Consider the following 18,838-nt stretch of genomic DNA (forward strand, 5'->3'; position numbering starts at 1 on the left):
ATCGATCGACGAAAACGTATTATTTTAATAACTTTCTAAATTATAAAACTCATTAAAGCCAAACATGGCAACTAAATTAAAAATGGCAGACTTGACATGATGGTACGATGGAACTTTTTTGTACGTCTCGGTGTGATACACGTCCACCGAATTTCGTGTATAGGGCCATTTGGCCACGCCCACTCACGACTCCACTAAAATAAGACAAATTTTCACCGGCGTGTACCAACTTTCATGAGTTTTTGAATATGATAAAGCCTCCAAAAATGCAGTTGTTTACGGAGAATAATAATTACTTGAAGAACAACAGGGCTTTGGAGTATTCCCATGAAAATCAGGCCCGTAGGTTTTCCCATAATCCTGCTGATAAATATAGATACACCCAAAACAAACACACAAACACATGCCACTGCAGTGAATTTAGACATTTTTATTTCCCTTTCATGCTTTTAATACAAATCCGTTTTCACTGTACACGTATGTACAAGAAATATTGTTCTTTCCACATTAATAAAGTGAGCAAATCAAAAATCTGCAACATGACATATCACGCCAAACATCAATTTTCAAATATACACTGAAAAAAAAAAAAAAAAAATAAAAAAAAAATCAATTGTGCAGAATATTAAGACTTTGCTTCAAGATCTTGAGAAGAGGGACTTTCAACCATTTCATAACGTCAGCTGCAGACTGAAGGAATAAAACATTTTTTACAGTTTTTCAATTCAAAAAGCAGCTTTTCAGGACAGCAGCTTTTGTTAAAAATGGTAAAACACTGATGACAGCTCAAGATGAAAGTGTGAACCATGACAACATATTTGAGTTATCCCCCCCTCATCCATCATTAATTTGGGCACACGACCCTTCAAGTCACCTAAAAGTGCTGATTACAGAATTTTACATGACTGTAACACATTCAGTTTCTTTACGTGTTCTCTTATATTTGCATGAAATGTTACACATTAGGAATATTTACAGTAAATAACAAGGCCCACATACAGTACATGTTATATAAATTAAGGGTCATTACACCTATATTATTAGTGTTTGTTGACACCAAGTAGGATAAGAGAATGTAACCACACAATTTGTAAACATAGCTGTTTGAAAATTAAATGAATGAGACAACCTGCAGGTGTTTCTTCATTGTTTTGCTTTTAGATCCAAAAGAGCATCGTCTATCCTACAACAGAACATAATCCCCACTAAGTCGATATGTGGCTCCAGAATTTCTCCGTCTTGATGCATCGCTTTGATTAAACATACGGCTGGACAATGCTGATGACCATGAAGGCACTGTGAGGGAACTGGTAAGCTGACACAAGCTGAATCACAGTAGCTCAATCTGCCACGAGATGAACACTATTTTATTTACACCAGCGCCAGCTGCCCACCTTTTCTTTTTCTTTAAAAAAAAACCAAAAACAAAACAACAACACATTGTGGCTGCTGCACAGTCATGGTTTCCGTGACCACAAGACAACGAGGGGTTACTCCTCACCCTGCCTCCATTTCTGTGACTCCTCCTGACGCGCGTCAGGGTGGATCTGGTTCCTCATCCCACCCAAGACATTAGAGGTGGCTTCAGTGGCCATAATGAGCGGCTTGACGACCGCCGGCGGCAGCTGGCGGAGAACTCCACCGACCGCTCCCGTCATCCCACGCTGCTCGTGCTCCCGTGTGGCGGTGTCGTAGATGGTCAGGGCCGTGTCCGTGATCCCCTGTAGGTGGAAACACCATTAGGTCCTCAATGACAAAAATCCTTTCTTTCCATGAGTATAAATGAAGTGGAAAGATGGTCTCATTGCAGCTGTCGGTTCGTTTACCTCTTTCACCACGGTGTAGGCTTTGGCTACACCTTCTCTCAGGTCAACAGGCTGATGAGCCAGTCCGTAGTGGGAGAACCGTTTCACCCTCTTTGTGTTACTCTCGTCGGGGACCGGAGACACCATGTCATAGGCCGTCTCCGCTGCGGCCTACAGAAACATCAACATCAACAACTCATTTGTTTGAAGCCTGAGATAGAAATTAGTAGTGAATAAAGGTAGGAGACTGGTTTACCTGGATGGTCCGCACCATCCTGTTGGTGAGCTCCAGAGCAGCCATAGCAGTCGACGTTCCAAAGGAGGCGGTGCCACGTTGAAATCCACGGACGATCCGACCGTCCTTCCTGTACTGCTCGATTGGGAGCCAGACCAAGTCCCTGAGTCCATGAACTGAACAGAACATTCATCATAAGAACTGGGAAGTACCGGATCTATATAGTATGTTTACGTGTTAAGAGCACGACTCAGCTGACAACACAAAACTCATGTGACTGAGTTATGAACGTGTTACACTCACCCAGTTTAACCAGCGTGTGAATCGGTGCCACACCACTCAGTATTCCTTGAAGCTGGTTCGTCTTTATGTCATTCAGCCACTCGTTTATTGCATAAGAAAACAGCTTGTCCACACCTAATAATCTGAAATACAGACGGGTATTACTTTCCTATGAAAAATAATTGTTGTTAAAAGTACAATGCACCACTGTGTTATGTGTATTATAAACATACCCTTGTCTGTAGCACAACTGCCTCAGTTTCAACTCTGAACAATTCAGCTGGGTCAACCCGAAAATGATTCCTGCAAATGTTCCCTGAAACAAAGTATTCATAAAGTCATTCATAAATCCCTAAATTTAACTAAATGACCTAATGTGTAGTTAATACATTTCCCTGTAAACCATGTACCTGATCCATCGACACGTGTTTCCCGTGGTAATCCAGGCGAATGGGAACCTCAGAAGTAAATCGAAACTCCCTGTTGGGAAGAAAAGCCGTTACTCAAAGGACAAGCGATCTGGGTAATTTCAGGTTTTTGGAATATTCAGCTATTTAACACTGACCTAAAGAATATCGGCTGATCTGTGAAGGGAGAAGCAGAAGCTTCATTGTCATTCGCTTCTTCTCTTTTCGATGTGGAGAAGCCGTTGCGGCTTAGTCGCCTCTGAGTGGGCACGGAGATGATCGGAGCCGGGTCCTGGCTGCTGGAGGCGTGCTTGGAGAAGCTGCAGGAGATCTCCGGGGCAGCCGCTTTCTTTGTGGTCACACACACGGCTGCAGAACAAAACATTCAGGAGCCGTGAGGTGAAAGTAAGATTTACAATGACAGATGTTTGTGCGAATCATCGGCCTGACCTTCTTGAGCAGGCGGTGAGAAAAACTCGACTTCAGTAGACAGACTGGTGAAGAAGTCTTTCAAAAAGAATAGTGCATCCTGCAAAGAAACAACGAACAAAGCTGCCACTTAGTAAGATTTTACAGAGGATGAACAGGCTTTGTCATATCTTTCAAACACTGGATAAATCATCTGTGCCTGACTCTTGTACCTGATCAATATTGAGACGAAGAGGCATCAGGGAGACTCGTAAACAGCACTCCGGTGGAGCCTGGCCGGACTCGGGACACATGTGCAGCGCCTTAACCGTCAACTAAGAACAAAAGCACTCATGAAGTTACAACGCGCCAAAACTGAACACGCTTGTTTTGTGAACGCCGCCTTCCTCACCATGTTAGAATGCGCTTTTCGGGGCATTTCCTTGCTCGAGTACAAGTAGAGGAACTTGTTCATCTGTGAGGTAGCCAGTCTGTCTCGGATCTCCAAGTCCTGCACAGAAAACACCTGCCGGGACACCGGCTGGTCCACCGCTGAGCGACACGCCACCACGGCCTGCGGGTACACCTCGTGCTGAAATCTCAGCTGAGGGAAACAACAAAAGAAAAGTTAAATGGTGCAGGAATGACCCGAGACCTTTAAATGATGGTGCATCATAAGGAGCGAGTATCTTTACCTTGCTGAGTTGGATCTCCATGAGGACGTCAGGGTTCCTCCCACGTCCGCCCGCCGCCCGTCCTGAAGCCTTGGCTTGTCTGACTGGAGTTTGAGAGGGGGAGCTATGAGGCGTAGATCTGCAAGACACAGAGAAAGGACAAACATAAAAACAAAAAAAGTCTTTGTCCCTTTGACCAAATGTAAAGAGTTCCCGGTTCACGGCTCACCCCCGGCTTCTAGCAGGAGAAGCTGTGGAAGTCACGCTGCCAAAGTCTTTTCCACCATAAAGATGCCAGATGACAGAGATCTCCTTGATGAGGTAGCGCACCTCTGGGACGGGAAAGTTCACGGCTCCACGGCTGGACTCGGTCCCATCCAGAGGCTGACTGAAGTGATCGTCTTTGATTGCCACCGGGTCTGAGGTAAGCAGTTTTACCAGGGGCTCCTGATCTCGATCCTGAAACACATTTTTCTTACAGTGAAGCAGCACGGGATTAATCGCCGTGTTATGTGGTCTTAACTCGGTGAGCGTATCCCAACCTCGCCTCTGGAACCGGGAGTTTCCAAGATGCAAAAGTCGTCCGTCTCTTGGGCCAGGCTCGGAGCAGGTGTGATGAGAGGAGAGCAAAGCATGGGGTAGGTGGGGCTCGACTCCTGGTTGACTTGGCTCTCATCTGGGAACAGGAACAGGTCTGAGCGAGGCGGGTCGTGGTCGTGCATCCGCTCCTCATGTGCACCTGCAGATGTGCGAAAATATATAACAAATATACGGTGAGTAAAAACATAAACCTCGTGGAGCAAACGCTTCTTTACTGTGCCAAGTCGGTACCGTTCTGCTGCGGCCCGGCTGCTTGCTGCCCGTCAGTCTCCTCCATGGCTTCACTCATTAGGTCCTGCAACATCTGCTGTTCGGTCTCGGCGAGCAGCGGATGAGATGTCGGCCGGCTGGGAACCTCCGCCTGCCCAAAAACACACTCGAACTGAGTTTTGAATTGTGCTGTGACTGTGCAACGCGACGGACGGGTGTCACTGCTGACCTTGCTTCTTTGTGTAGTGCTGCTGTGCTTGGCCTCTGGTTCTGCAGGCGGCAACAAGTCTCCATAGCTAGCGACATACTGAATAAGGTTCATGAGGGCAGCACAGGAGTCCGAACACGTTCTGATGTGAATCGCATCACTGGAACAACGCAGCTCAAATCTGGGCTCCGACTATCAACCAAGAGAAAGTGAAAACGGGTGTCGAATTTTTTTGTTTTTGACAAAGAAAGCCATTACGTCATTAAGACAAGTTAACTTACCAGCTTTCCGTCCATTCCAGGTTTGACAGCTGTGATTCTCAACTCAAGTGTTCCCATGTCTACCACTTGAACATAGTCTGCGACAAACACCGAAGACAAACGTTGGTCGAAGCTGAACGTAAACGTGTCAAACAGTTTATTTAAAATCGCCACTAAAGCCGACTCACCGCGCACGAGATTGACAGAGACGGCATTACTCTTGTCCGAGAGGAACAGAGCAGCTTCATCCAAAATGATCCTGTAAACAGCATATTATATTAGACTTACACAGCAATGACAACTTTTTCTTAACCTCACGGTTACATCAGAGACAAAACCAGCCGCCTTTTCATACCTCAGTGTTGATGACGAATGATCTAACGAAACACTGCTGGAGATGCTGAACGTCTCAACGAGCAGCAGCGATCTCAGCGGCAGGTAAAGTGGCCTGTGAGGACAAAAAACAAACAAACAGGCGGATCATTAGAGTACACACATACACAACAAATAACTCGTGACTTAGTGGGTGGTCTGAAGTGTAATTTACCTGTAATCTAGAGAGCAGCTCCACAGGTGTAGGTGTAGCGTGGTGACAGACGTAGGAGGGGCGTAACCCAACACAGGTTCATCGGAAACATTCAGAAAGTCAACGATCTGTTGCACATAGATTGACAGTAAAGTTACGAATGTCTGATCTGATTGTACGTGGTCTTCAAATGCTCTCCAAGCAAGAGATGGTGGCCCCAGTTTGTTTTACCTGGTCGTACCAGCCCAGGCTGGGAGGGACCACTCGGTGCTGCAGTGTGGCTCCTCTCACTCCGACAGCAACCAGAAACTCCTGCATAAAAAAAAGAGACACACAATCACAGTGAGGAGCAAACAAAAGCTGATGTACTGGAAAAAACAAAACAAAAAACAAAACAGGGCTGCCTAAATATGGCGGTGTAACATATAACACACGCAGCTGTACAGGTGGAGATTCAGGAAGCATCTGATAATCCAACCTGCATGAAATATTGCTGTCGTGTAATGAAAACAGTTTGTGACTTTGGGGAAATGTTCAAGCAGTCATGAGGGAAATCTAAGAGGTGGAGTTTTAATTGACAAAATAAGAAACAGAAACTGTAATTCGAGTATTTGACCTTGATGTTGCGTTCAGCATTCTGTGATGAGATTTTGACGGCGACAGACACCATGCTGCGGGCCTCCAGGCCGATGCCCTCCGAGGGTGTCGAGGATCTTTCTGGAGGCGTCTCTGATTGGTAGATGGTCGGCTCTAGCCAATGGGGATGTGTCCTGCATGGCAACTTCATGTCCGACACGGCGGTGCCTCCCTCTATGAGTCCTGGGTGGATTTAAAGATGCACGAGTACATGAACGATTTAACACAAGTGATGGAGTACAAACTATACAGCGTCTACGTCTATTTTGAGACGACATTATCAATAATTATACCATATATACTCAATGTAGGAGTACTAATATAGTGATATTGTAGCATTAGAGTAAGTGCAGATGGTTTACCTTGGTGATACATGCAGATGCTGCTGGTATGGAAGCAGATGTAGTGTTGGTCTTTATAGCCTTCATACTGAGTGACACTGAACAAAACAGCATTCTTCACCTCCAGCCAGAATTCACCGTGTTTGTTTTTCAGTACAGTTTTATCCTCCTTCTGGAACAAAAATGGAAACTTAATCCCCCCCTGTGCACATGTGAAGCTAATCGAGGATTAGCTGAAAAAGTATTTTGTAAGAGATATCAAAAAGTTTACTTTAGCATTAGCTTGCAGAGCCACCAGGCCGTGATTAACACTGAGTATGACAGAGAAAAGGCTCTGGGAAGTCTTGCTGTGGGATTTGGACTTTTTCTTCTTACGAGACCTGAGGCCAAGGTCGGAGGCCGGAGAGTAATAGTGCATGGTCTCCTCCTCTGAGCCGCTGGTCTCCTCTGCAAGAACAACACAATCGGTTGTAAACGCGACTTCACATTAAAACAATTCACGACAAGATCGAGTCTGTAAAACGATGTGACATGTCTTTCGTCTTCTCACCCTCAGGACCAGTAGAGCGGAACTGGCTGAAGCTGTCCTTGGAGTAAGTGTTGATCAGCTGACTGGCGACGGAGAGCCCAACCCCGTATGGCATGCTTTCCATGGTCTCCACCGGGGATGGAGCCGTGGGCTCCCACAGCAGCAGGTCATTGTTTATCCTAAAATATTAACAATATGCATTTTATATATGAAACAGGTACGGTGAGAACAAGTATCTTGCTCAAGGAGTTGTTCCATGGTTTAAAAAAATAAAAATAAAGTGGGTAACCTCAGGTTTGGTCATCCAAAGTGGACTTTTTATAAAACTTTAGCTGGCCGTCAACGACGTTTGTCTTTGGTTTAAATAACATATTCTTTAAATCATAAAAAAGGAGCAGTTAAATTCTTTTATAATAAGTTTATTTCTATAACAAGCCTTAACTGACGTTCACCATGTTGTTCCACTGTTTTCCAAATGACGTACCTGTTGTGTAGTTTTTCATAAAATGCCTTGCTTGGCAACGCTAACTGCACGTTGGGGAAACACAATTCAAGGACAAAACGAGAGTTGTTCATGGTTTTCTCCTGAAATTCTGTCATGTCAGCAACATCACCAGGAATAACCATCTGCAATAAAAAAAAAAAAAAAACAACAACATTGCTCTGTCAACAGGTCAGGTGCTCTTGTCACTATTTGCATCATGAGGTATCCGTCAAACATGTTGATATAGCAATCCTTCCTGAATGCAAATTTTTCCACCTATACAAAGTGCATCTGTTTTGGGCCAACGCTATGATCAAAACTGTAACTGCAAATATGAAAAGGAATATTTTCAAACATGAGGAAACACTTTGAAGGACTTCAAAAGAAATGTTCCTTAATGTCAAATACATTAAGTAAATTCCTGGCTTTTGTGAACTAATGTTGCAAACAGGAATGGAAATAAACCCCATGATACTGATGTTTAAATGTCATTTAACTGACTGGCTGGAAAAATTAAGGGGAAGCAGAGATAAGAGACCGTGGAGAGAAAAATACAGAGTAGATCCACATCATGTGGCACAAGTAAATGTAATTATACATACAGGGGTTGGTTGTAATTTAACACTTTGGATGGATTTGACTCACCTCTTCATTCTCATACATAACCCTCCGTGAAGAAAAGGGCGATGGCTCTGGTTTCCCAAAGTCGCACACATCCTTCAGTGAATGAGCGGCACCTTCCTCCTCTTCTTCTTCGAGGGAATGGTCCTCGGCTCCTTCATCATCTTCAGCTGTCACACGCTCCAGGATTGAATGGACTGCAGCGGGGTTCATCTTCAGCACAACCCTGCACAGACCAAGTTGATTTCACCGAAGGATACCGCTGAACGGACGGGCCGGTTTGACGTCGATGATGTAATCTTACCTCGGCCAATCAAATTTCACACTTTCAGATGTCGTCATGTCTCCGTCCATGGTGTGGGACACTCTGAGGAACCGGACAGCCGGCTGATTCGGCTCCTCTTGGAACTTCCCTGTGCAAATGAATAAAAAGAAAAGCCACTAAAGAGCAATTCAACAGTCAAACATCTTCAAAGGGCAGTTTGGAAACCGGCATACCAGTAAGTTCCCTAAACGTGAGCTCCATTTTGGTTTGGTCCGGTGAAGTGCCACCCATGAACTCGGTTTTCACCTCCAGGTCTTGCAGCTCCAGGTACAGTACTTCTTTCTGCAGGGACTTCTTGAACCAAGGGCCCCTCTCCTGGTCTGAACGCAGGTCGGGGATGGGGAAGCGCACTGTAACGCCCAGAACTGGGGCGTTGACTGTCAGCGATACGTGACAGTTGGTGGGAGTATGGCTGTCGTCGAGGAAAACCTCTGTGAAGGCCTTGTGCTGTGAAATATGTGGAGAAAGACACCGTGTTAAAGTTCCCATAAATATGCAATATTAATTTGATCTTTTCAATCTAACTGACAAGCCACATTAAAAGTGAGACACGAGTGTAGAGTGTGAGCGCTATGGAAGTGGCTTCTGTTTGGCATTTTCTGTCATCACAACCAGCTGTCTGTCTCTCAGCAGCAGCATCCAAGGAGCTGAAAGGACGGTGACCAGGGAAACTGTGTCTTCACCCGGCTGATTGACAGCACAAATTTACTCGACAAAATTAGGTTTCAGCGGGAAGAAATCAGCTTTGGTTTTTTCTTGTATTTCTTCGCTGATTTGATGCGGCAGATGGAGAGAATTTGCCTCCAGTGAGACCAGAGGTTCAGAACTTAAAAGACAGCTGTCTATGGAGAGTTGGCTTTACTTATCACACCAGAGGGGGGGGAAAAAAATTATAATTTAAAGCATATAAAAACACAGGGGAAGTGTCTCATCAGTGTGGGAAGTGCCATGTTGGATTGATACATTTGATAATACGGACGTATATCTGTTTCACAAGCGAGTGAAAGACGTCCAAAACACTTCTGAGGATGATTCCTGTCCTAACTGGCCTTTAAGACCGTGGTGATTTCCCTGATCAGGTGCACAGGTGGGACAATAATTCCCCTTACCAGACTGACGTGCTTATTGTAAGACGTGTACATGTGTGAGGCCATCATCTCGGTGGTGGCTAGTTTCTGAGGCTGCAGTAGAGAGTTGAGACGGTCCACGATGCTGATGTCCAGCTCGGAGCGCACGGGGCCCAGCTCCACCTGGATCTCAGCTTTCCTCGGTATTGTGCTGAGGCGCACTTGGCCGCCCTGCACAGAGAGGGAAAGGCTTAATAGTTTGGATGCCAGACAACCATGCAGGAAAAGCGAGTAGCGTGTTAGTGATGTGATTTCACATTTGCCTAATAAATGTTGTTACCTGAGGACCTCTGCGCTCAGCCTGTTTGTAAAGCAGGTGAAGGCAGGTGGCAAGCGGCGCGCCAGCGCTGGCTGCGGTGTCAAATGTCAGCAGCTGAGGAGTGACAGAGAAACTAGTGTGAAACCCTCCTCATGTCAAGCCAGCTGCAGCTGTCAGGTGTTCTGCATGTATGTGCAGTGACAAACCAACCAAAACGTAGCGAAGTGAAAAGGGTGCTCAGCTCAAGTGTGAAAGTCTAACCTCGGTGTACTGAATTCCTCTCTGGGGGCCTCCAACGACGGCCTCAGACGGAAACAGACACTCCAGAAACTCCATCTGGTTGAGGGAGATGTCGGTGCTGAAAGTGCGCAGGCTCGATCCCTGACAGTGCTCATAACTTATCTTCAGACCCTGGCCTACAAACCTGCAAATAGAAACCCCGGTCAGAGAGATGAACAAACCTGTCCGACACAAATCAGGACAACTAGCACGAACACTGCACAATGTGAATTAGTGGAAAAAATAAGTGCACCTGAGGTGGTCATGGGGACAAGCCTGATTGAACACGGTCCGAGACTGCATGAAAGCAGCGGGGGCGAGCTGGCCGGGGCCCACCATCCTGAAGAAGTGTGCGGCCATGGGACCGAGGGGACTGGGAGCAGCATGGGGCGGTGGCAGCGGGTCAATGTGGAGGACGGAGACGGCCAGGCTGCTCAGAGTCAACCTCAACACCAGCTCAGGCCGCGATTCATCACCGTGAGTTTTAGACAAATGGGCTGAAATCCAAAACAACAAATACTCTAGTCCGACGATGACCATGTAAAACACAAGAGATTGTAGATTTTGAATAAACAAAACAGGCGGTTTCACAGATCACTTTCAGTCATAGAGGATGAACTGATTGAGAAGATATTCTGATGTGATCTTTTGTTGGAATGAAAACACACAAAATCATTTTCCTCTTCGAAGCAAAAGCCCACAGAGGAACAGGGATTTCATCATGTAATGAGTATTACATAAGTATGTGTGTGTCTAGTAATGCTTACAAGTTTGCCTCAATAGTTTCTGAGGGAGCTGTGAATCTCGTGACTGGACAGGAATTTCATTATTCTGCTTCTCTCTGTGTCGCGGTACGTCCATGTAGTCATCCCACAAAGCCTAGAAACACAAATAAACAGGTATGATGTCATATCGCTAGCGTGCCAATCATTTTAAATAATATCACCACAGACCAAAGCACCCGTATTCAAAATATTTGTATAACTTGTCGGTATAAACACGACTGTACTTTATTTGCATGGAGGATTTTATGGATCTTTCTGAAAGCCCTTCCTCTCTCCCACTTTATATTCTACTGCATGTTTATAAGCACGGTGACACTAAAGAAGACCGACCGTCGCGTTTCCAGAGGGAGATTCTCCCGGCGAGGCAGAGTAGTTACTGTTGAGTGACAAGTCCAAGTCAACCGTTGGGGGTTCACCGAGGGGAGGGAGGGATGACAAGCTGTGAGACATGTCCATGTCAGCCATCGAGAAGAACACATCATCTACATCAGCGACAAACAACAAAACAAAAAAAAAGAACGATTATCATTAGATTTGTGAACCAATAAAATCGGATTTCCCAAAAAAATGTTGTGGTTTCAATCGAACCTCGACTCGACACGGTTCTGGTGGTCTGGCTTTCAAAGAGGTCGGGGTCTGTTCCCGTTACAGTATTATCCTTCTTCAGACACCGGTTCAGTTCCATGTGGAGACGATACTCATCCTCTTGCTGCATCGGGCGACTCTTTCTATCTTTGGTCCATTCCTGCGCACCTGCACATGAGGAGAAAGAAATACTCGGTTCTCTCTATTTCTAAATAACTCATTCGGTGCCATTTGTTGACCTGATTGGTCCAAACGCTCTCGATCGTCTATAAACAGCAGGGGTGCTCACCTCCGCCAGAGAAAGCACCAAACAAGTCCAAAAGAAGATGAACTTGTCGTGGGAACAGCAGGATAATCAGTGTGTCGATATGTCCGACAACATCCAGCTGAAAGGGAAAGTACGTGTGAAAACTGGAATCATCTCAGGAGCATAACACTGATTTAAATAATCAGGGATCATTTATATCTCATAATGTTTTTGAATTAAGAAATGGTTCATTCACCTTTGCTCCAGGCATAGCTAGGTTGTTTTTCAAGGTGAGGGACAATTCAATTTTCCCACTGAGGCTTCCAACCTGCACCGGTTCGAAGGGTGTCGTAGAGGATACAGGCTCTGTGAACTGGGGATGGGGCTCGCATATTATTTTTGGATTCCAGCTCGGGGAGAGCTTTGGCTCAGTTTCCTGCAAAATAAAGGGACACAAGGTTTAAAAAAAAAGAAAAGAAAGCAACTTTTTTCATGCCAAATTTTAATCATTACACCAACCGTTGGGGTGTGTGAAGATTTACAACCAGCACGAGACGCATCCGAGAACTCGTCCCAAAATACAGTGATTCCTTCCATCTGCACGTTTTTATGGGCAAATGTGGTTGGCTGATGCACATTTACACTTGAACTCTCCTCATCCGTTTCATCGCAGTAAACGATCCTGAACACAACGACGAAACAAAGTCAGATTAACAAGGAGCTTCTGAATGCCGGTGGAAACTAATGGCAGGTTAGGAACCTTAATCTACAGCTCTCCCATTCTGATTGATTTAAGATCTAACAGAGGAAACTGATAAATGATGAATGCTTTGATTTGGACTCCGTTATTCTGTAAATTGTCTGCTGTCCCATTGACTGGGGAAACGTACTTGCTGATTCGAATCTCAAGAGCGATTCCAGTTTTAGAGTTTTCTGGAATGTGTTCGACTCGGAGGACGGTGTCCAAAAACGTCACTTTGACTCTTCTGAGAACTGCAGAAACAAGAAATGACAAGAAGTGACATTACACAATAGCAGGCTGGTAAATTTGTTGAAAACTAAAACAAAGAAAACAGTATAGATAAAAATGTACCTGTCTCTATCGTCTCCGCAAACTTCTCTAATCCTTCAAAAGGCTGAAAACTCTCTCCAATATCATCAGTGAGTTTCTGGCTCAGGCATTCTTTGGCGAGCTGCATGCTGCTTGTCATGAAACTGGACCAGTACATGGGCTCAACACCAGATGCTGGAAGAACAACCAGTTGTGACAGTTACTTTTTTTTTTTACAAATGATAATGTGGAGGCAAATAATAATATTTTTTTTAATTAAAAAAAGAAAGAAAAAAAAGTCCTTTTGGGGATTAATAAAGTAATTATCGATCTATCTATCTAATTCAGCGTCTCCTTACCCACTCTCGGTCTTGGTCGGAGCACCATCTCCAAACCCTTGACCTCCAGGGCACAGTTTTCCTGCAGCAGGGCGGCCCATGGTACCGTTAAAGAAATTGTCTGGATGAAGCCTGTGATTACCTCGAAAGGGGCATCTGCCGTTTCTAGGAGCTCATTGAGTGACTGAGGAATAAGAAAAAAACATGTTTAAAACTCATGCAGGTTCTGTGTTTTAAAAAAATAAATAAAATATATATATATGTATCTGCTGTAACACTACACGTACCCATTTATCCAGCGGCACTTGTGCAAGGGAGCCCGTGCCCTGATAAAGGTCGAGACTGAGTTGATCCAAGCTCAGCTTCTCCTGCAGGAAGTTGCCGAGGTACCGATGCAGGAGGTATCTGCAGGCCCGCTTCTTGATGGACTCCGAGAACGGCCAAGGCATCTTTTTCTTTACTCAATAAGGTGAACAGTACACAGGTAAGTGAAAAGGAGTCCCAAAGGCTCTGCAGTTGGCAACGACACAACTACTTAAAAAAACAAAAACCCCAGCTCTGAATGAGACTTGTTGTGTTACAGCTGTGTCATCCTGTCGACCTGAAGACAGCGAGAAGTCGTGAGCTCAAACATCCTTCACATCCCGAGACCGGGGACACGTGGGAGGATGTGTTGACACTCGGGACGGGGTCCGACTCCAGTTTGCTGCGCCTGCAGAAAACACACACGTGCGCCCCACGAGCACCCCCCACCCCCCGGCCATTTGTGTAACGTGACACTTGACAACAACACGCAACTTCACACAACGAGTATTTTTGCAACACAGCTTGAAAAACAACGATTTGTGCCGCCGCTCGGTCGCGTTGTTAAAAAAAACAAATAGAGCCGGTGCGAACTTTTTAAAAAAAACAAATTGCGCAATATCTGTTAGCACGCCGTGACCTCGCCGACACGTACCCGGGGCTTCGCCGTGTTTACTCGGGGCAGAGCTCCGTCACGGACCGACGGCCGGACAAAGGCATGTCATTTAGCTAACTAGCCGGCTAGCCTGCGTGACGCTGTGTGTGTGTGTGTGTGTGTCATCAGTTAGCATAGCCGGCTAACGTCAAGGCTAAAAGGTTGATGCTAGTTAGCCCGCTTACCTACAAATCCAACATGTCCAAGTTATAAAGCGTCACGTGTCCGAGCTGCGCGGTGACGAAACCACCGCACGGGCGTTTCACCTCGCTGTGGACCGACGCGCTCGAGTTAACGGGGCGGAATTGACGACATTAGTGCGGCTCTTAAGTTGTTTTTTTTTACCTTCCGACCGACTTGTTTACAAACACTTTCATGACGCCGCACCGACCGAGTGCTGCGCGCGCACACGCGCCCGACGCGGGGGAGGAGGGGGAAGAAGAAGGGGGCGGGGTTAGCCGACGACGTCACACAACATGGCGGAACCGCTCCGATCTACGGGACACTGACCGGGTCAAAGCGTTCCTCTCGGTGGTTGTTTAGACACACGCGCGCGCAGCAACAACAACAACAACAACAACAACAACAGATCAGACGAGCTCTGTGTGCGTTTATGTGCTTCCTGTGTGTTCGCCTCTGGCTGTTTGATCGACCGGGAGCAGCCGACGGTACTCGGGGGTTTTAAAACGCCCGGTGGTCGCTGGAGGACTCGCGGACAGACGCGGGGCTGGAGGTGAGAACAATACACGTAGTTTACTTTGAAAGGTTGTTGTTGTTGTTGTTGTTGTTGCATGATCGCATCAAACTCCGCTATTCATTTTCTCTAGATTACATTCAACATGCACGTTTTTTTTTTAAATTATTATTATTTTTTTTTAAATATAAATAAAGTGACTGATCGGTTTATTATTTTGTCACCTTCTCGTTTCTCTACACGTGTCCGTCTCGCTGTCTCTGAGACTTACAGTTATTATAATAATTGCGTGAAACGTACACGCTAATTCAGTACCAGCTGTGACGTGTGTGCGTGTGTGTGCGCGCGCAGTAACCACACCCCCTGCACAAGCAGGCAGAGTCCTCACGGTGTCGCTGTCTATTGCTTAACAATGTATGTTGTCACGTAGCATTTAATAATTCAAAATGTTCTGCAAAAAAATAATAACGCAACATTAATTATAATACAGCAGTAATAAATATATGATGATAAAATGCTCACAAGGGCCTTTTTCTACATTTAATCCTTGTATGTTTTTCATTCATTCATTCATTTATTCATAATCATATTTCTACTTTAAGTTAGATCAGGGATCTAAATACTTCCCCTGCCGAACGGAAGTGCACAATTTATCCAAGTAGGGACTTTACACTATAATTTATTTCTATATAAAACTGCAATTTATTCAGTTGTTGATTTGCCCAGTGCCGAAAAGTTTCGAAATGACAAAGGTCCTCAAGATGCTGTGCAAAATGTCTGAAGCCATTTTAGATCAGCTGCCAAAACCACCAAAACACAAAAGCACAAAATAGCATCTGTAGTTTCAGACGGGATGAGTTAAGTCCAACTTGTTGAGTGTCATTTGTTCATACTGGCATCAAGCCAACACAATGAAGGATGAGGAGGCCAGATGTGAAGCAAAGGGTAACAGCTGACATGCAGTGGGGGAAAAAAAAAAAAAACAGGCTCACACATGAATGTACAACATAATGCACCTCGACGTAAACGGGCCACGACAAGACTCGTTCAACAAACAGTGGACACATAGAAATAAAACACTTGAAGCAGTTGGGGGTCATCAGTGATTAGTCTGCATGCGTGTATAAAGAGGATTTACTGAATTTTCTCAGCAGATTGAAATGCTGTACGGCATTACTCAGATTATGTGGCTTCAGCTCTGCAAACTGGAGTCCACCTTTCCACGGCAGTGTGCTCACATTATCAGCTTTTCAGTGGATTTTGGTTTTTGGAAGAAAAGAAAAAAAAATCTTCTAACCAGCTCAGCACAACGGAGACAATGTTAGTCTTTGTCACACATTGGATCTTGTACAGATTTGGTGGCCTTGGTGAATTACAGCTGAACCGACGTGGAAGAAGGAAGTGTCTCTGTTTGTGTTGCCTGCTGAGAATTGATTTGAAAACACCTTCTACATGTGTCGTGTTGTCTTAATCAAAGCAACAACATTTAGCTGAGGAAGTTATTGGAATCTTAATGTGGGAAAGTTCCTCTAAAACTTAAACTGGTTCTTCACAATCAAACTCATCATACAGGAAGCTGGATGTTAAAAATAGTCGAATTTGCGCTTTAAAAAGTGTGTTTCACTTCTGCTTCACACACATTTTGTATCACAATCATATGAAGCTGCAAGCTTATATTTAACAGGAGTGACTGTCTGATGGATGATCAAATGAAGCTTGTTGCCATGACAGCAGAGTGCAAAACAGTCCTACTCATCTGGCTGCTGAGGTGACCTCATCAGGATGTGGGCAACTTGAACGTGGGATTCAACCGCATTGTAACAGCAGATACTGAAATAAGGGCTTCAGTTAAGTCGGCGTGTTGTTGCTCTTCTGTGTTGCAGGAGATGGAGGTAGACTGCCAGCCGGAGGAGTCCATCGTCTCTACTTTTGATGAAGACTTCGTCGAGCTCGGTGACGTCAAGGACATGAGACTGGAGGCGGAAGCGGTGGTCAACGACGTCCTCTTCGCCGTGGCTGAAATGCACGTGTCACAAAGCCTCAGCAGCTTATCGGACATGGCCTACATCAACGTGGAAACCAGAGAGGGGAACCGGTACTGTCTGGAGCTCACGGAGGCCGGACTGAGGGTAAGATGCTCCAGCAGCGCCGCAGGGCGGCGCCTTGTTTGATTTACCGAGCACATGCCACGTTTTACAATACGTCTCTTCCCTCCAAACAGGTGGTGGGCTACGCTTTCGATCAAGTGGACGAGGATTTAAACACCCAGTACCACGAGACTGTTTACTCGCTTCTGGACACGCTCAGTCCGGGCTACAGAGAAGCTTTTGGGAATGCTTTGCTCCAGCGGCTCGAGAGGTTGAAGCAAAACGGACAGTAAAATAAAAAAAAAAGAAGAAAGGACCAAGATGCTGCAAAAGTTGTACACCTGAAACACGCGGTTGATGATGTGGGTTGCATATTTGAATAAGAGCTTGTCAAATATTTTAGCCTGTCATGTGACGTCTAACTGCCTGGCTGCCACCACGGCGAGGGGCACGCAGCCCTGTCATCTCTGCTTTGTTCTGAGTTTCATACCATCGACTGACCTCATGTTCGTTACTTGGGTTCAGGGACTGCTCCCGAGTGGCTTTGCGGGGTCTTGCTGATACTGAAAGGTCTTCCAGCGTCTACACATATTAACAATGTGTAACGGTGCACATTTGTTTTAAGAAATCGAAAGATTCTTAAGAATCCTTAGATCCCGTTTCCGCCCCGCTCGCACCAAAAGCTGTGACCTGATAACTGATATCTGCGCAAATATACCCAGCGAGGTTTTCCTCCGCAGGTGTCTCCGTGAAAGAGTCGAAGCTTAGATTATTTTTCCAGTAACTGATACACAGCATACTGCCTTAAAGACCGACGCCTGTTCGGATAAGTACAGAAATGTGGGGCTGTCGTTTCACATGGAGGTCAGAAATCTTTATTTTAAAAAGCTCCGATTACGTTCTGACAAAGGATGACACTGTATTCAAGTTAATTGTGTTTAATTTGTGCTCCTTTTTCCCCTCCTTGCTGCACAGTGCATTGCATCTCAAGCTTGCATTTCAGAAAAAGCTGTTTTTTTGAAGATATACATTTTTGTTTTGGTCTTGTCTTTAAAATTTTAGTTCTTTTTTTGTCTGAATGAACAACATCTGTTAATATTCAATGAAGAGTTCTAGAGCTGCTTTAAAATATTGGTTTTCTGTACACGTGACCTGGTTATTGTTCTACTTCGGTGTTATGAACCCTCCTTTAAGAAAACGTGTTTCTTCTCTTATCTCTTGCTGCTGGTCTTTGCTCAGTTCAATAAAATCTCAGATGTAAGTCAGTCTTCAATTTTTTTATTCTACTTTATACATTTTGCTTGACAGTTTTCATCTCAAAGTTGCAGTGACTGCCTTACAAGAATTTACATGACGGAAACATAACCTGACAACATATAATAGTATCTCACGAAACGAAGTGTTTATCACATTTCAGATGAGAGTTGTTTGCAGATTTCTCAGAGCCCAAGAAACACTTCGAGGTTGTTTCTTTTCAATAACTGTTCAAGGCTAAACATGAAATTTATCAGATATTTTAAAAGCAGCAATCCTTTTAAATTTTTTTTATTTTTTTTTAATTATTTTTTTTAAATTTATTCCACCATTAATCATCTTACGACACCTGACATTTCCTTATGACTGGACGGCCCCTCACTCTGACTGGAATAAACCAGACGAGCGCCATCATGACGAGCTTCAACAGTAAAATATTATTACGTCTAATATGTATTGTTTTATGAAAATCTACCAACGACAGCATCCATCTTTAGCTGCAACACAGTGAAAAATGTCAAGTTTGACATGTCAGACTTCTATATATTGTGCTGCAATGATTTTTATTTTTTTTATTGACGTTGGACTCATCCCAGACATCACCAGGTGATCGTGAATCACTG

General features: G+C 44.8%; 2 protein-coding genes across 3 annotated transcripts; one reads left to right on the forward strand and one right to left on the reverse strand.

Moving 5' to 3' along the window:
- Positions 1-410: 410 nt before the first annotated feature.
- On the reverse strand, positions 411-14,569 carry LOC138632781 (autophagy-related protein 2 homolog B-like). Of its 2 annotated transcripts, XM_069718601.1 has the most exons (43): positions 14,366-14,569; positions 13,510-13,934; positions 13,244-13,406; positions 12,927-13,079; positions 12,724-12,826; positions 12,353-12,515; positions 12,090-12,269; positions 11,876-11,972; positions 11,590-11,754; positions 11,332-11,483; positions 10,984-11,095; positions 10,470-10,713; positions 10,199-10,361; positions 9,959-10,051; positions 9,661-9,849; positions 8,725-8,998; positions 8,531-8,639; positions 8,251-8,452; positions 7,606-7,748; positions 7,143-7,300; positions 6,864-7,039; positions 6,614-6,764; positions 6,232-6,434; positions 5,847-5,927; positions 5,637-5,743; positions 5,445-5,537; positions 5,278-5,348; positions 5,111-5,187; positions 4,851-5,021; positions 4,643-4,772; positions 4,354-4,550; positions 4,041-4,270; positions 3,833-3,950; positions 3,550-3,741; positions 3,371-3,472; positions 3,180-3,258; positions 2,888-3,098; positions 2,733-2,802; positions 2,556-2,638; positions 2,344-2,465; positions 2,062-2,216; positions 1,827-1,976; positions 411-1,721 (listed from the first exon to the last, which is right to left on the reverse strand). In XM_069718601.1, the coding sequence occupies exons 2-43, from the start codon at positions 13,669-13,671 to the stop codon at positions 1,491-1,493; spliced, it is 6,225 nt and encodes a 2,074-aa protein (XP_069574702.1). In that variant the 5' UTR covers positions 13,672-13,934; positions 14,366-14,569; the 3' UTR covers positions 411-1,490. The 2 variants fall into 2 exon arrangements, with proteins under 2 accessions (XP_069574702.1, XP_069574703.1); XM_069718602.1 differs by having other exon boundaries at positions 6,614-6,761; positions 13,510-14,569.
- Positions 14,570-14,639: 70 nt separating this feature from the next.
- Positions 14,640-18,222, forward strand: gskip (gsk3b interacting protein). The gene is made up of 3 exons (XM_069718532.1): positions 14,640-14,913; positions 16,758-17,003; positions 17,096-18,222. Exons 2-3 carry the CDS (start codon positions 16,761-16,763, stop codon positions 17,252-17,254), a joined length of 402 nt encoding a protein of 133 aa, XP_069574633.1. The 5' UTR covers positions 14,640-14,913; positions 16,758-16,760; the 3' UTR covers positions 17,255-18,222.
- The last annotated feature ends 616 nt before the right edge of the window (positions 18,223-18,838 follow it).

The sequence above is a fragment of the Brachyistius frenatus genome, unplaced genomic scaffold (genome assembly GCF_029030835.1).
Source record: "Brachyistius frenatus isolate BFR_SWC_R1_liver_20210118 unplaced genomic scaffold, ASM2903083v1 Contig_193, whole genome shotgun sequence".
NCBI classification, from domain to species: domain Eukaryota; kingdom Metazoa; phylum Chordata; class Actinopteri; family Embiotocidae; genus Brachyistius; species Brachyistius frenatus.

Bases quoted from the DNA above. Each gene is read 5' to 3' on its own strand.
- LOC138632781 (XM_069718601.1), bottom strand. From the start codon at position 13,671: ATGCCTTGGCCGTTCTCGGAGTCCATCAAGAAGCGGGCCTGCAGATAC. The intron at 10,362-10,469 runs GTGCACTTATTT...TTCTATTTGCAG, and splicing joins TGTCCCCATGACCACCTCAG to GTTTGTAGGCCAGGGTCTGA. The intron at 7,040-7,142 runs GTGAGAAGACGA...TTGTTCTTGCAG, and splicing joins CCGCTCTACTGGTCCTGAGG to AGGAGACCAGCGGCTCAGAG.
- gskip (XM_069718532.1), top strand. From the start codon at position 16,761: ATGGAGGTAGACTGCCAGCCGGAGGAGTCCATCGTCTCTACTTTTGAT. The intron at 17,004-17,095 runs GTAAGATGCTCC...CCCTCCAAACAG, and splicing joins TCACGGAGGCCGGACTGAGG to GTGGTGGGCTACGCTTTCGA.